General features: G+C 50.2%; 1 protein-coding gene across 2 annotated transcripts in view; it reads right to left on the reverse strand.

Moving 5' to 3' along the window:
• Nucleotides 1-220: 220 nt before the first annotated feature.
• LOC140416214 (chloride intracellular channel protein 4) overlaps nt 221-16,673 on the reverse strand; it is a 197,326-nt gene continuing 180,873 nt past the window's right edge. For both annotated transcript variants that reach the window (XM_072501110.1, XM_072501111.1), the window contains exons 5-6: nt 6,850-7,031; nt 221-1,364 (exon numbers count right to left, since the gene is read on the reverse strand). In XM_072501110.1, the coding sequence (XP_072357211.1) occupies nt 1,200-1,364; nt 6,850-7,031 (347 nt within the window). In that variant the 3' untranslated portion in view covers nt 221-1,199. The remainder of the gene's footprint in view (nt 1,365-6,849; nt 7,032-16,673) is intronic.

The following is a 16,673-nucleotide window of genomic DNA, read 5'->3' on the forward strand; positions in this document are numbered from 1 at the left end:
AAACCTCTGACAGCATATACCCTATGGAGCAACTGACCCCGCAGTGCAGAGAATTGCATCATGTATTGCATCTTGAGAACATCCGATGTACAATCGGCTTCAGCTGTTTTTGTGCACTGACATATTGCGCATGAGGCTACTCACCCAGGAAAGCTGTCCTTCCCTTTTCTTTAAGTATTCAAATGAACCACTCAATCACTTTTGAAATTACACTAAAACGTACGGAAAGCAATTATTCCAGACTTTATTGTCTTGAGTGTGTGTGTCTATGCAAGAACAAAATATCCACTCAACAAAAACTTCTTTTAAAAATTCTAAAAACCAGATATTGCATCACCCTCAACAGCCACTAATCACCATGTTTTACTTCAGTGTTGATTTTGTCTAATCATTTGCTCAGCCACCCTCTATATCAACTATACGAATTCAGGGCAAACTGATTCTTCTGTTATCAAAATATCTATAAAACCAAAGAAAACAATATAATGTATCATAATAGTTTGGAATGAAGTTTAACAATAGGGCAAATGGCAATATTTTACTCATGATTAAACAGTCAAGGAATTGAGGATTATTGCAGCATTATAAATACAATGATAAAAACGAACAGATGAATACTGTAAATTATTTAGCATTGGCAAGTGTATTTCTTTCATAATACCTACAACTAGGGCTTTCAAGGTTACCTGCTTACTTAATGATGGTGATTATATCCAGGTTCTTCTGTTAACTAATGGAACACTAAGAAGGCAATTTTAAGCTGCTAACATTTGAAGCTAAGCTTGGGTCTGTGATGTCTACGTGGAAATGTGATCAAAATTGTCGTAGATGAGCAATATTCTCTTGCTATCTTTCACATATTATAGAGTGACCTTTCACAGCACAAGGTCTTAAAGGCACAGGTTCCTATAACATTTTCTCACAGATATCCAGAAAGCCAACACCTTGTTGGATATCGATTGCCAATTGGTTCCGCTCACCTAGGCAAGTGCTTGCTTGGTTTACTGAACCTTGAAAGCCCTTCCTAAAAATATATATATATATATAAAAAAAAGTAAGGTCAGAGATACCTGAAGTTATAATCCAATGGAAAATATAAAATATCTGACAACTTTGCAAAACCATGCAATAAAAGTAAAGCGTAGTCTGTTAACAAAAGCGTTTCTGTTAGTGAATTCTTCTGCTGGTCTTGTCCACCATCACTTGCTGAGGCGTTTCGCTACATCTGCATAAGCGATTTCAATCTCTTTGTCTCCGGGGCATGTATTTGTGAATTCATCCCTGGTGTAAGCGTTCTTCAGGTATCGCCAGATTCCAGTCATGGATTTTGGAATGTCAAAGTTCCGATACTTCTTTGCTACCACCTACCAAAAAAGGAGAACTTGCATTTATATAGTGCCTTATCGTATCATCAGGATGACCCTGGGTATTTAAAACAAAAGGTCCTTTAGAACAACATGTTTAAATCTCATTTGTGTTTCTGATCAGCTGATTGATTTGTGATATGTACTGTGATTTGTAGAATATTATTCAATAAACTTGCAATAACCATCATTTTCAGTGTCAATATCATCATGTGTCAACATATGAGCCACATGGTGTGCTCAGATTCCACAATACTCACTATTTGTAAGAAGAAAAAACAGAAGGCACAATGATAAAGGTGCTCCATAAGCTCCATTGTAAATGAAAGAAAATAATAGGTACAGGAGAGTGATTACAAGGCCATCATTACATCTCCTGGTTCTGGATTGACATCATCTGGACTGCTTAAGGAAATTGTTGCCATTTACAATTGTCCATTGTTTATTTGATAGGATCTGAAAGGATCAGGATTTTTGCACAAGATTAGGGTTCATGGTGTTGTGTATTCACCCTGGGATAACACGGACTACAAGAGGATGCAGATGAATGGTAAAGCATACACCAAACGTCGGCGTTGGTTCAATACGATTTATTGAACTTCTGGAACAATGCACATAGCTGGCTGTGGGTTGACACTCTACTACTCTAAGTGTACTAACTCTAACTTACTAGACCAGGCTAGCTCTGATCCACGTGTAGAAGGTGCTGATTGATATATACACCCTGACTGTCACTACAGTTGTCACCAGTGGAAAGAGGCAGAGTGCTGATGCCTCGTGTGTTTTATAGTTGGAAGCCCCCCTCTGATGTTCCGTCTGGTGATTGGTTGTGTTCTTTCCTGTATGTTGATTGGCTAACCTGGGTGTCTGTCACTGCCTGTTTTTACCTCATGATGTGCATGGATGCATATTATGACATCCCCCTTTTTAAAAAAAAAATTGTCGGTTGCTTCGAGCATATACAACATATTTACAGATATAACTATTTATAGCAAATGGCGAGTGAAGGCATATGTACATGTAAGGAGTCTAGCGTGCAGATACAGAACAATATGTACAAAGGAAATATTTATAAGTCCAATCTCTGGGGCTGGCATCGGATCCTTGTCGACCGCCTGAGAGATGGAGGTGGGGACGACGGCGCCTTGACAGGCGGGATTGCAGCCAGATCGGTGGCCTCGTGGAGCGAGGTGTCCAGAAAAGGCATAATGACAGCTGGGAATGTGAGATCCGGTGGTGGGCAGGCAAGTTTGCGTAGTGCCCTTCTGTTGCGCCCGACAAAGGAGCCATCAACCATGCGAACCACGAACGACCTGGGAGCAGCCTGTCGAACAACAGCTGGAGCTGACCAGTCTCCACCAGGCAACTTGATGCGAACAGCGTCTTCCGGAGAGAGCACAGGCAAATCAGTAGCATGAGCATATGTCAGCTTTTGCCAATTTCTGAGTTGCTGCACCTTTTGCAGCACTGGAAGGTGATCCAGGTCAGGTAAATGAATGGCCGGACAATCCGCAGGTCACGATTCATAAGGAGTTGTGCCGGAGACATACCGGTGGACAGAGGGGTTGCCCTGTACGCCAGGAGTGCAAGGTTAATGTCAGAAGCTGAGTCCGCAGCCTTGCAGAGCAGTTGCTTCACGTTAAGGACCCCTTTTTCGACCTTCCCGTTAGATTGCGGGTAATGCGGGCTCAAGGTAATGTGTTTGAATTGGTACAGCTTCGCGAAGTTGGACCACTCTCGAATGCAGAAGCAGGGACCGTTGTCGCTCATGACCGTGAGCGGAATACCATGTCTGGCAAATGTCTCCTAGCAGGCCTTGATGACAGTCCTTGATGTGAGGTCGGACAGTTTCACCACTTCAGGGTAACTCGAGAAGTAGCCAATTATAAGCACGTAGTCACGCCCATTGGCGTGAAAAAGGTCGATTCCCACTTAGACCACGGAGAGGTCACAAACTCGTGTTGCTGGAATGTTTCTTTGGGCTGAGCAGGCTGGAAACGCTGGCAAGTCGCACAATTGAGGGCCATGTTGGATATGTCCTCATTGATGCCGGGGCAATAGACAGCCTGCCAGGCCCTGTACCTGCATTTCTCGATACCGAGGTGTCCCTCGTGGATCTGTTTGAGCACTAAACTCTGGAGGCTGCGAGGAATAACGATACGATCCAGCTTGAGGAGGATCCCCTCGACAAGTGTTAGGTGATCCTTGACATTAAAGAACTGGGCGCATTGCCCTTTCTGCCAACCATTTACAAGGTGATGTATGACCCGCTGCAGAAGAGGGTCCTTGGCAGTCTCTTCCCGAATGTAGACGACTCGTTCATCTGAGGCCGGGAGGTTGCTGGCATACAGTTGCACCTGTGCCTCAATTTGGTGGATGAAGTCGACCTGTTCACATGGCGAGGTGATGGCGCGCAATGATTAGCTCCTTGCCCGGTGTGTAAACCAATTCAAAATCATACCTGCGGAGTCGAAGGAGAATGCGCTGAAGCCTGGGTGTCATGTCATTCAAGTCCTTGTGAATGATATGGACTAGGGGTCTGTGGTCAGTCTCTACTGTGAAGGTTGGTAGACCATAGACGTAATCATGGAACTTTACAATACCGGTGAGGAGGCCCAGGCACTCTTTCTCTATCTGATCATACCTCTGCTCAGTGGGAGTCATGGCCCTGGACGCATAGGCCACTGGAGCCTAGGACGAGGAGTCATCCTTCTGGAGGAGCACAGCACCAATGCCGTCCTGGCTGGCGTCTGTGGAGATTTTGGTCTCCCGCTCTGGGTCAAAAAATGCTAGTACTGGAGCAGTGGTGAGCTTTGCCTTTTACTCGAGCCACTCTGCTTGATGTGTGGGTAGCCACTGAAAGGCAGTGGACTTCTTCACCAGATGCCTGAGAGCTGTGGTGTGTGATGCCAGGTTGGGAATGAACTTTCCCAAGAAGTTAACCATACTGAGGAAGCGTAGTACCGCCTTTTTGTCTTCCGGGGTCTTCATGGTGTTGATGGCCTTGACTTTGTCCGAGTCCGGTTGCACGCCCTGCTGGGATATTTGATCACCCAAAAAGCTGACTGATGACATGCCAAAGGAGCATTTGGCCTTGTTCAACTTGGGGCTGTTGGCATGTATGCGTCTAAAGACCTGTTGGAGACGAGATATGTGTTCCTCTGAGGTCGTGGACCATATAATGACGTCATCAACATAGACCCGCACACCTTCAATGCCCTCCAGCATCTGTTCCATGATCCTGTGAAACATTTCAGAGGCTGAAACAATACCAAACAGCATGGGGTTGTAACAGTACCTTCTGAAAGATATATTAAATGTGCAGAGATTCCTGCTGGACTCGTCCAGTTGTATCTGCCAGAAAACAGGCGATGCATCTAGCTTCGTGAAGAATTTGGCATGTGTCATCTCACTGGTTTGCTCCTCCTGCTTCGGGATCGGGTATCATAGAATTTACAGTGCAGAAGGAGGCCATTCGGCCCATCAAGTCTGCACCGGCTCTTGGAAAGAGCACCCTACAAGGTCAACACCTCCACCCTATCCCCATAACCCAGTAACTCCACCCAACACTAAGGGCAATTTTGGACACTAAGGACAATGTATCATGGCCAGACCACCAAACCTGCACATGTTTGGACTGTGGGAGGAAACCGGATCACCCGGAGGAAACCCACGCACACACTGGGAGGATGTGCAGACTCCACCCAGACAGTGACCCAAGCCGGAATCGAACCTGGGACCCTGGAGCTGTGAAGCAATTGTGCTATCCACAAAGCTACCGTGCTGCCACGGTAGTGTTCCCGCATTATGTTTCGGTTAAGATCCTTGGGATCTATACATATGCGCAGTTCTCCAGAGGGCTTCTTCACACAGACCATCGAGCTGACCCAGTCAGTCGGTTCCGTCACTTTGGAGATTATCCCCTGGTCTTGGAGCTCCTGCAGCTGTGCCTTTAAACGTTCCTTCAGAGGAGCCGGCACCCGGCATAGTGCATGGATCACAGGCGTGGCATCAGGCCTGGGTAAGATTTTGTAGCGGTACGGCAGTGTGTGTGGGGGGATTGTAATGTGTATACACGGCTGCAGCTTGTCCGCCTCCTGAGTGTTAATCACAGACCCACCGAATCCCGCACCATTTTTCATTGGAATCGATTGTGTTCCATGTGGTGTGGCACCGGTGCTAGCCCCTTAATGGTCACTGAATTGGTCCAAGTCCGGTGCCAGTTTTGCTGTCGTGGAAGTCCACAAATCCTGTCCTGGCATCAATACTTTGCCTCAGCTACGGCACGGGTTTCACGATTTTTAAAATACAAGTGAACCTCGCCCTTGGGAATTCACTCCAGTGGAGCGGAAAATCGGATAGGCCCCGGAGAATACCAGGTCGTGCCCACTAATGATATGCCAATGGTGCATTCTGGAATGCATTGACGCCGCTGTCGAGGTGATGGAGAATTGCAATTTAGCGTGAAACCGACACCTGCCATGATTTTGGTGTCAAAACCGATTCTCCGCCCAATCACATTTCCCGACTCTGGCGTCACCGATGGAGAATCCAGCCCATGGGCGAAATTCTCCGGAAACGGCGCGATGTCCGCCAACTGGCGCCCAAAACGGCGCAAATGAGTCGGGCATCGCGCCGCCCCAAAGGTGCGGAATGCTCCGCATCTTTGGGGGCCGAGCCCCAACCTTTAGGGGCTAGGCCGGCGCCGGACAAAGTTCCGCCCCGCCAGCTAGCTGAAAAGGCCTTTGGTGCCCTGCCAGCTGGCGCGGAAATGACATCTCCGGGCGGCGCATGCGCAGGAGCATTAGCGGCCGCTGACGGCAGTCCCGCGCATGCGCAGTGGAGGGAGTCTCTTCCGCCTCCGCCATGGTGGAGACCGTGGCGAAGGCGGAAGGAAAAGAGTGCCCCCACGGCACAGGCCCGCCCGCGGATCGGTGGGCCCCGATCGCAGGCCAGGCCACCGTGGGGGCACCCCCGGGGCCAGATCGCCCGCGCCCCCCCCAGGACCCCAGAGCCCGCCCGCGCCACCTTGTCCCGCCGGTAAGGTAGGTGGTTTAATCTACGCCGGCGGGACAGGCATTTTAGCGGCGGGACTTCGGCCCATTCGGGCCGGAGAATCGCGGGGGGGGGGCCCCCAACCGGCACGCCGCGATTCCCACCCCCGCCGAATATCCGGTGGTGGAGAATTCGGCAACCGGCGGGGGCGGGATCCACGCCAGCCCCCGGCGATTCTCCGACCCGGCGGGTGGTCGGAGAATCTCGCCCCTGATGATCCAAGAGGAACAGAATTTCTAAGTCTCATAAACCATTTCACTGCAACGTTATAACTGAATGCAAACACACCCAAAGTGTACTGGCAAAACAATGTGTCCCCGTTGTTCTGGATCACCTGGTCCTGCAGAGAATGCTTTCTTATTTGCGTTCTTTGTTGAAGCAAATCTGTATAGTTGACTGGGTCCAAACACAATGTAAAATAACTCAGTACCTTGACAATGTGAAGCTTTGGGAGCAGATTGCAGTCTGCGAGTGTCATCTCACTTCCATCCAGAAACTTGCGATTGGAGGCCTTGACATCCTCCAAGCTGTCAGCATCGATCTCTTCGGGGAGGGGTGTGTTCAAATACTCATCCAGCTTCTGCAGTGTCTTCAGCAGGCTTTTTTCCAGAGCTGTGGGAATAGGAATGGAAACAGATATAACGCACTCCAGTGAAGCAGATGTGACTGATCCATCAAAATAGAAGTGTACAGTAGAGAAAGCCAAATCCATTTAGAGTATTATGGTACCAATTTCTCAAATTTCATCAATAAACCTTGCTACCTCTTTGCTGCAACAGGTGCTCTATAAAACCTACCTCTTGACTAAGCTTTTAACCAACTGGCCTATATGTGGCTCTGATCATATTTTATGTGACAATAGTCCTGTGAAGTTTCTTGGGGTGTTTATTTTTCAAAGGTGCTTTATGAATGTGGGTTCTTGTTGGGTAGCTAGACCGATTTGTAGGGAATGGTGCTGGTAATGATTTGTTTATGGTCACTTGCAGCTTCTCTTAGCACTGTTGCTTCACAGCACCAGAGACCTGGGTTTCGATTCCCCGCTTGGGTCATGACTGTGAAGAGTCTGCATATTCTCCTGTGTCTGCTTGGGTTTCCTCCGGTTTCCTCCCACAAATCCCGAAAGACATGCTTGTTAGGTGAATTGGACATTCTGAATTCTCCCTCAGTGTACCCGAACAGTAGTGTGGCGACTAGGGAATTTTCACGGCAACGTCATTGCAGTGTTAATGTAAGCCTACCTGTGACACTCATCAAGATTATTGGGTGGGATTCTCCGACCCCCCGCCGGGGATTCTCCGGCCCGCGATGGGCCGAAGTCCTGCCGCTGTCAACCCACGCCAGCCGGCGTGGATTGAACCACCTTTGGGACGGCGGGACACGGCGGCGCGGGCGGGCTCCGGGGTCCTGGGGGGGGGGGGCGCGGGGCGATCTGGCCCCGGGGGGTGCACCCACGGTGGCCTGGCCCACGATCGGGGCCCACCGATCCGAGGGCGGGCCTGTGCCGTGGGGGCACTCTTTTCCTTCCGCCTTCGCCATGGTCTCCACCATGGCGGCGGCGGAAGAGACCCCCTCCACTGCGCATGCACGGGGATGCCGTAAGCGGCCGCTGACGTCCCGCGCATGCGCCGCCCGGCAAAGTCAGCTTCGCGCCAGCTGGCGGGGCACCAAAGGCCTTTCCCGCCAACTGGCGGGGCGGAAATCAGTCTGGCGCGGGCCTAGCCCCTCAAGGTGAGGGCTCGGCCGCTCAAGATGCGGAGACTTCCGCACTTTGGGGCGGCGCGATGCCGGACTGATTCGCGCCGTTTTTGGCGCCAGTCGGCGGACATCGCGCCGATACCGGAGAAACCCGCCCATTATCTTTTGTTTGATTTATTGTCCCAATACCACCCCGTGCACCATCATTCTCATCACCCTATCTCAGACATTTCCTTTAGATCTTTCATCCTCTCCCCCTTTCTCTCCCTCTGTATTTGGTTAGAACCCGTCGCATGTCTAAGTTTCCTCATTTCTGAAAGAGCATCACAGACCTGAAACATTCCTCTTTTTCTCTCTCCACAGATGCTGCCAGAACAGCTGAGTTTATCCAGGACGTTCGCTCTCCATTTATAATAGATGTAATGGTTTTTACAAATAGCAGCTAATCCTGTTGGAAGTAGACTGCACTCTCTTCTGTATCTCGGAGTGACCACTGGCTCATACTCCATCTGTATTGGATGTGCTCAGTCAAAATTACCAGCAACTGATCAATGACGCTACTCCTACGTGAAGCTGAAATGAAATCATATTTTATATGTATAAAGCCTGAAGGGTTTAGTACATATAAAATAGTGAAATTACATAATGTTTTCCTAATTTCAGACAATATTTTTACTGGTAATGCTTTATTGTGGATATACTGTATTCATACCTCCCCATTTTACAGCAAACTGTATATATGAGTTCAAGAAGTAATTAAGTGTGTTGAGAGAGGCAGAGAGAGAGAGATGGCACTGCAAGGTATTGTGAAGAAGAGGAAAGGTATGGTTGTAACATCATATTTGATCTAATTGTCTTTTCCTGCTTCCAAGAACGTAAGGAGAACAATAACCTGTTCATAGATTGGGGTCTCTAAAGGTGACAAACATAGCTATTCATTTATCAACTACATGCATTTGAACGATAGAATATTGAAGCCCTTGAACGTATTGTTTCCCCAATCTGTACACATCTATCCTACAACTCACATTTCAATCTCTGGGATCAGGTATCTACCACTGCCATAGCACTGAAACTGCCTTAATTAAAGTGGCAAATGACATGCCCCCTCAGTATGACCACGGCCCTTCTCTACCAGTTTTGGCATATTATCGTAGAATTTACAGTGCAGAAGGAAGCCATTCGGCCCATCGTGTCTGCACCGGCCCTTGGAAAGAGCACCCCACACCTCACCCCATCCTCGTAACCCAACAACCCCACCTAACCTTTTTGGACACTAAGGGCAATTTATCATGGCCAATCCACCGAACCTGCACATCTTTGGACCGTGGGTGGAAACCGGAGCACTCGGAGGAAACCCAAGCAGTCACGGGGAGAACGTGCCGACTGCGTACCGACAGTGACCCAAGCCGGAAATCGAACCTGGAACCCTGGAGCTGTGAAGCAACTGTGCTAACCACTGTGTGGCCATGGATAGTAGCTGTTATAATCCCCATGAGATCTAGGGTGATGACCCGATTAATCTCCCCATGAGTCTCGTGAGGCGGAGGCCCATCAGTGGGCTGGTTGATTCATTGCGATAAAAGCCGGCCCAGGTAGGAGCTGAGTTAAAGAGGAGTCACAGCTGAGACTTGCACTGTTGCATGTAAATACTTCCTTTGTGGAAATAAATATTTTTTAAACTTTTTGACTACTAAATTGGTGATGAGGATAAATCAGAACTACAGTCGGCGCTGCGAGCCATTTGAACACAACCAGCTCTCCTCGCGTCGGAATAAGGTTTGCACCTTTTTGAAAATGCTGCTCTTTAGCACACTCGGTGCATTTGATGCGGGTGTAGAGGACTGGACTCAGTACGTGGAGTATACATGCTTTTTTAAAAAGTGACACTATCATTGGGGATGATTGCCAGATGGTAATTCTTCTGACTGCCTGTGGATTTCCACTTTCAGCATCAAAAAGAGCCTAATATACCCCGCGGCCCCAGACTCCAAGACTTTTGAAGAGCTAGTGGCGCTCGTGACAAATCACTACGACCCCAAGCTGTCAATCATTGTACAGAGGTACTTATTTAATAAAGCCAAGAGAACCCCAGGGGAGTCCGTTATCGTGTTTCTGGTGTGATTGTGAAAACTACTGTAGCTTTTGTGATTGTAGGCCATCCCAACCCGAAATGCTAGGGACCAGCTGGTATGTGGAGTAAATAATATTTCAACCCAGCGAAAATTGCGAGCTGAACAATTACTAGACCTGACAAAGGCCGTTGAGATCTCCGTCTCATGGCAGAGTGCAGAGAAGGGAGTCCAGGAATTCCAAGGGATGCCAGGGATGGAGGTAAACAGTGTAGGATGCACCCCCCCCACCCCCCGCTCCATTCTGGTGAACAGCATCCCCTAGCACTGGGACCTTTGGAATCCTACTCTGGCCCAAACACCGACGGAACCAGAACTGTTGGCCAAGGGCCGCTGCAACCAGGCAGGACACCTCCCCGGAACTGATGGAGGATGATCCAAGGCCGTGCGGCCCGCACAACCACAGGGATAGGAAACCACAGGTCAGCCAGCAAACAAGCCGTCCTGCCTGAGGGAAACGCCAGCCCAGAACCAGGACCCTCCACTTAGAACATCCTGATGACGCTGAGTGTATGCAACTCCATAGCCACGCCACGAGTCGCCCCCATCAGGATTCCTGTCCAGGTGAACGGTCACCCGTTGGAGATGGAGTTGATGCAGGGGCCGCGGGTTCAGTTCGAGTCAGGCGGCATCGCCCAGTACTGCAAAGTGACTGGGTGATTTAATGGAGTTCTTGTATCTTGAGAAGGTAAAGTTCATGGTGAGGGGAGATTCTATCGGAGATAGCGTCTGTTTATATTGCATTTTAAGGATCTGGGGCGGGATTCTCCCCTATCCAGCGGGGCGGGGGGTCCCGGCAGGATGGAGTGGCGTGAACCTTCTCCGCACTTTTAGAGGCCAAGCCCTCACCTTTAGGGGCTAGGCCCGCACCAAAGTGGTTGCCGTCCCGCCGGCTGGCATGGAAGCTGGGGCCAATGGCACCACGTCGGCCGGCGGAAGACCACGCATGCGCGTAAGCGTCAGTGGCTGCTGACGTCATCCCCGCGCATGCGCGAGGGGGTCACCTCCGCGTCGGCCTTCGCGGAGGCAATGGCCGACGCGGAGGGGAAAGAGTGTCCCCACGGCACAGTCCCGCCTGCGGATCGGTGAGCCCCGATTGCGGGCCAGGCCACCGTGGCAGCACCCCCGGGGCCAGATCGCCCCGCGCCCACCCCAGGACCCCAGAGCCCGCTTGCGCCGCCTGGTCCCGCCGGTAAGGGAGGTGTTTTAATTCACGCCGGCGGGACCGGCATTACAGCAGCGGGACTTTGGCCCATCGCGGGCCGAAGAATTCGGGGGGTCCCACCGACCGGTGCGGCACGATTCCCGCCCCCGCCGAATTTCCGGTGCCGGAGAATTCGGCGGCCAGCGGGAGCGGGATTCATACCCCCCCCCCCCCCCCGCCTCCCGCCGATTCTCCGACCGGCGGGGGTCGGAGAATCCCACCCCTTGTCACTGTTAGCTGTCATCAGGAGGTTGGGGGGGTTATATTTTTGGCCAGTTGGGGTTTGTTGAGGGTGTTGATACATGGTCTGTTGTTTTGGTTTATATCTCGTATATTTTGTGTAAATTGTTAAAAACCTAATAAAAAACATTTTTAAAAATTGAAAACGAAGGGCTGGCTGTCGTTCAGTTACTCGACCGGTGTAGCAACGCCAGAACAGAACTGTTGGTGGGCCGGGGGGCCAGGACCGCCTCAGCCTCACATTCCCCGATTTTGGTGAGGGAGTGCAACCTGGTGAGGACTTGTAGGGGCAAGGCCAAGGCAGGCGGACGAGGACCAGAGGTTTCCAATCAGGGGACACTGTGTACATTTGAAACTTTGGGGATGGGTCTCTTTGGGTTCCCAGGACAGTGGTACAACAGACCGGACCAGTCTCATACCAAATAAAGGCTAACAAACGGACAGTGCGGAAGCACTTAGATCACCTCAGGAAAAGGGGACCAGTGTTAGAACATGCCCCACCAGAAGAACCATCTTTCAGCTATGGGGGCTGGGGGTGTCGTTCGTTGGAAGCCCCGACACCGAGATGGAAGAGTGATGGACTTGGATTCCAAGATGGAGACAAAGGCATACGAGGCTTCCGGGGCGACCTTACCGGGGATCAGTCACCAGCAGTAACCCCAGATGGTCATCGCGTAAATGACATTCACCGACACCTCCCGACCCTGCCCTGCAGCCGCCGGAGGTGGAGCCACGGGCAAAGAGGAACTTACGTCCTCCTGCACTCCCTTCTTCAGAGGGACTTTCGGTTTTCGACGGGAAGAAATGTTATAATCCGCGTGAGTCTACAGGGATGACACGATTAATCTCCCAGTGAGTCTCGTGGCATACTAGCTTCCCCGCTGAGGGGCAGAGGCCCATCGGCGGAGGGTGTGTTAGATTCATTGCCATAAAAGCCAGTTACGAGTCGAGCTGCAGAATAGTCCCGGCTGGGACTTAGACTGTTGCGTGTAAATGCTTTCGTTTGGAAATAAATCATTTTTCGACTCTCCTTTCCGGACTCTCCCTTGGCTACTGAAGTAGTATAGTGGTGCTGTTATCAGAACAGCAATCCAGAGACCTGTCTGCAGTCATGAGTTCAAATCCAGCCATGGCACCTCTTGGAATTTTTATTTCATTAATATATCTGGAATAAAATGGTGGGATCATTAATAATGATCATGGAACTATCAGATTGTTGCAAAGAGCTATCTGGTTCACTAATGCCCTTCAGGGGAGGACATCTGCTATCCTGACTCAGTCTGGCCTACGTGTGACTCCAAATCCAGAGCAATGTGGTTGATTCTTAAATGACCCAGCAAGCCACTCAGTTGTAGATGGCTCACGCCACCTACTGGAGAGCAATTAGGAATGGACAATATATACTGGCCATTGGCATTGCTACCTACCACGCTGAGGACCCGGGTTCGAATCCCGGCCCTGGGTCGCTGTCCGTGTGGAGTTTGCACATTCTCCCCGTGTCTGCGTGGATTTCATCCCCGCAACCCAAAGATGTGCAGGTTCGGTGGATTGATCACGCTAAATTGCCCCTCAATTGGAAAAGAAATAATTGGGTACTCTAAATTTATAAAAATAAATAAATAAATACTGCCCATGTCAGTGACATGCTCATACTAAGAATGAATTAAAATACCACACTATTCTCTTCCAATGTCTTTCTCCTGTACTCCAGTTCAGAGGGACTGTCATCGTTTTGTTAAACTCTTCCACGATTGTAGCCAGCACATCTCCACCAACCTCTGATTTAACTTTGGGTTATCCTTTCTCATTACTCTTTTTGCTCAATGTAGATTTTGCTTGTGCATCATGCTTTAAGATATTTTTCTTTTTTAAAAAAAAATATATTTTATTGAAATTTTTTTCCCCAAACAAGCGAAACGATAACAGTAACAAAACAGAAATTTTTTAACTTTTTAACAATAATAATAATAGTAGTAATAATATACAAGTAACAAAACCTCGTACTCTATTGACCTATACTCAACTGCCTCCCCCCCTCCCCCCTCGGTTGCTGCTGCTGGTCATCCGTCTTCCCTCTAACGTTCCCCTAGGTAGTCGAGAAATGGCTGCCACCGCCTGGTGAACCCTTGAGCCGATCCCCTCAGGGCAAACTTTATCTGCTCCAGTTTAATAAACCCCGCCATATCGTTTACCCAGGCCTCCAGTCCGGGGGGTTTCGCCTCCTTCCACATGAGTAGGATCCTGCGCCGGGCTACGAGGGACGCAAAGGCCACGACATCGGCCTCTTTCGCCTCCTGCACTCCCGGCTCTTCCGCAACTCCAAATAGAGCTAACCCCCAGCCTGGTTTGACCCGGGCCTTCACCACCTGCGAAATCACTCCCGTCACTCCCTTCCAATACCCTTCCAGTGCCGGGCATGCCCAAAACATATGTGCGTGGTTTGCCGGGCTCCCGCCACACCTCCCACATTTGTCCTCCACTCCAAAGAACCTGCTCAATCTTGCCCCCGTTATGTGTGCTCTATGTAGCACCTTAAATTGAATCAGGCTAAGCCTGGCGCATGAGGAAGAGGAATTTACCCTGCTTAGGGCATCAGCCCACATACCCTCCTCTATCTCCTCCCCTAATTCTTCTTCCCACTTTCTTTTTAGTTCGCCCACCGACTCCTCCCCCTCTTCCCTCATCTCACTATAAATCTCTGACACCTTGCCCTCTCCGACCCACACCCCTGAAAGCACCCTGTCCTGTATCCCCTGTGTCGGGAGCCGCGGAAATTCCCTCACCTGTTGTCTAGTAAACGCCCTCACCTGCATATATCTCAAGAAATTCCCCCGGGGTAACTTATACTTTTCCTCCAGTGCCCCAAGCTCGCAAAAGTCCCATCTATGAATAAATCTCCCACCTTCCTAATTCCCAACTGGTACCAGCTTTGAAATCCTCCATCCATTCTTCCTGGGGTGAACCTATGGTTGTTCCTGATAGGGGACCCCACCAGGGCTCCCCGCACCCCTGTCTGTCGCCTCCACTGTCCCCATATGTTCAGTGTTGCCGCCACCACCGGGTTCGTGGTGTACTTTTTCGGTGAGAACGGTAGCGGCGCCGTCACCAGCGCCTCTAGACTCGTCCCTTTACAGGACCTTCTCTCCAGCCTTTTCCACGCCGCTCCCTCACCCTCCATCATCCATCTACGTATCATTGCCACATTGGCGGCCCAATAATAATCTCCCAAGTTTGGTAGTGCCAGTCCTCCTCTGTCCCTACTGCGCTGAAGGAACCCCCTCCTTACTCTCGGAACTTTCCCTGCCCACACAAAGCTCGTAATGCTCCTATCTATTTTATTAAAAAAGGTCCTGGTGATTAAAATAGGGAGACATTGAAATACAAATAAGAACCTCGGGAGGACCATCATCTTAATTGCTTGTACCCTGTCCGCCAGCGATGAAGGCTGCATGTCCCACCTCTTAAAGTCCTCCTCCATTTGTTCTACCAGCCGTGTCAGATTAAGTCTGTGCAAGGTTCCCCAGCTCCTAGCGATCTGAATCCCCAAGTATCGGAAGTTTCTTTCCACTTTCCTTAGCGGTAAGCTTTCTATCTCTCTATTCTGGTCCCCTGGATGTATCACATATAATTCACTCTTCCCCATGTTTAACCTATACCCCGAAAATTCCCCGAACCTCCTCAAGATTCGCATAACCTCTATCATCCCCCCCGCTGGGTCCGACACGTATAGCAATAGGTCATCCGCGTATAACGAAACTCGGTGTTCTTCTCCCCCTCTAGTCACCCCTCTCCATTTCCTGGAGTCTCTCAGCGCCATGGCCAGAGGTTCAATTGCCAGCGCAAACAACAATGGAGACAGCGGGCATCCCTGTCTTGTTCCCCTATATAATCGGAAATATTCCGATCTATGTCGACCTGTAACTACGCTTGCCGTCGGTGCCCCATAAAGTAGTCTAACCCAGCGAATAAATCCGTTCCCAAACCCAAACCTCCTTAACACTTCCCATAAATACTCCCACTCCACCCTATCAAATGCCTTCTCTGCGTCCATTGCCGCCACTATCTCTGCCTCCCCCTCCACTGAGGGCATCATTATCACCCCTAATAGCCGTCGCACGTTAACATTCAATTGTCTCCCTTTTACGAACCCTGTCTGGTCTTCGTGCACCACCCCTGGGACACAGTCCTCTATCCTCGATGCCAGCACCTTTGCTAGCAGTTTGGCGTCCACGTTCAATAGTGAAATAGGTCTATAGGACCCACACTGCATCGGATCTTTGTCCCTCTTCAAAATTAGCGATATCATCGCCTCCGACATTGTCGGGGGTAGTGTCCCCCCTTCCCTGGCCTCATTGAACGTCCTCGCCAACAACGGGGCCAACAAGTCCACATATTTTCTGTAGAATTCCACCGGGAACACGTCTGGCCCCGGGGCCTTCCCTGCTTGCATGCTTCCCAGTCCCTTAATAACCTCGTCCACCTCAATCGGCGCCCCCAGGCCTGCCACCGCCTGCTCCTCCACTTTCGGGAACCTCAACTGGTCCAGGAACTGCCGCATCCCCTCCTCTCCCTCTGGGGGCTGAGACCTATACAGTTCTTCATAAAAGGTCTTAAACACCTCATTTATCTTTCCTGCCCTTCGCACGGTGTCTCCCCTTTCATCCCTAATTCCTCCTATCTCCCTCGCTGCTGCCCTCTTTCGCAGTTGGTGCGCCAACAGGCGACTAGCCTTTTCCCCATATTCATACCTCCTCCCCTGTGCCTTCCTCCACAGTACCTCCGCCTTTCTGGTGGTCAGAAGGTCAAACTCGGTCTGGAGTCATCTCCTCTCCCTGTACAGCTCCTCCTCCGGGGTCTCTGCAAATTCCCTGTCCACCCTTAAAATCTCCCCCAGTAATCTATCCCTTTCCTTGGCCTCTGTTTTCCTTTTGTGGGCCCCAATAGAAATCAGCTCTCCTCTGACCACCGCTTTTAGTGCTTCCC

Source organism: Scyliorhinus torazame, chromosome 1 (assembly GCF_047496885.1).
Source record: "Scyliorhinus torazame isolate Kashiwa2021f chromosome 1, sScyTor2.1, whole genome shotgun sequence".
Classification (NCBI taxonomy): Eukaryota; Metazoa; Chordata; class Chondrichthyes; order Carcharhiniformes; family Scyliorhinidae; genus Scyliorhinus; species Scyliorhinus torazame.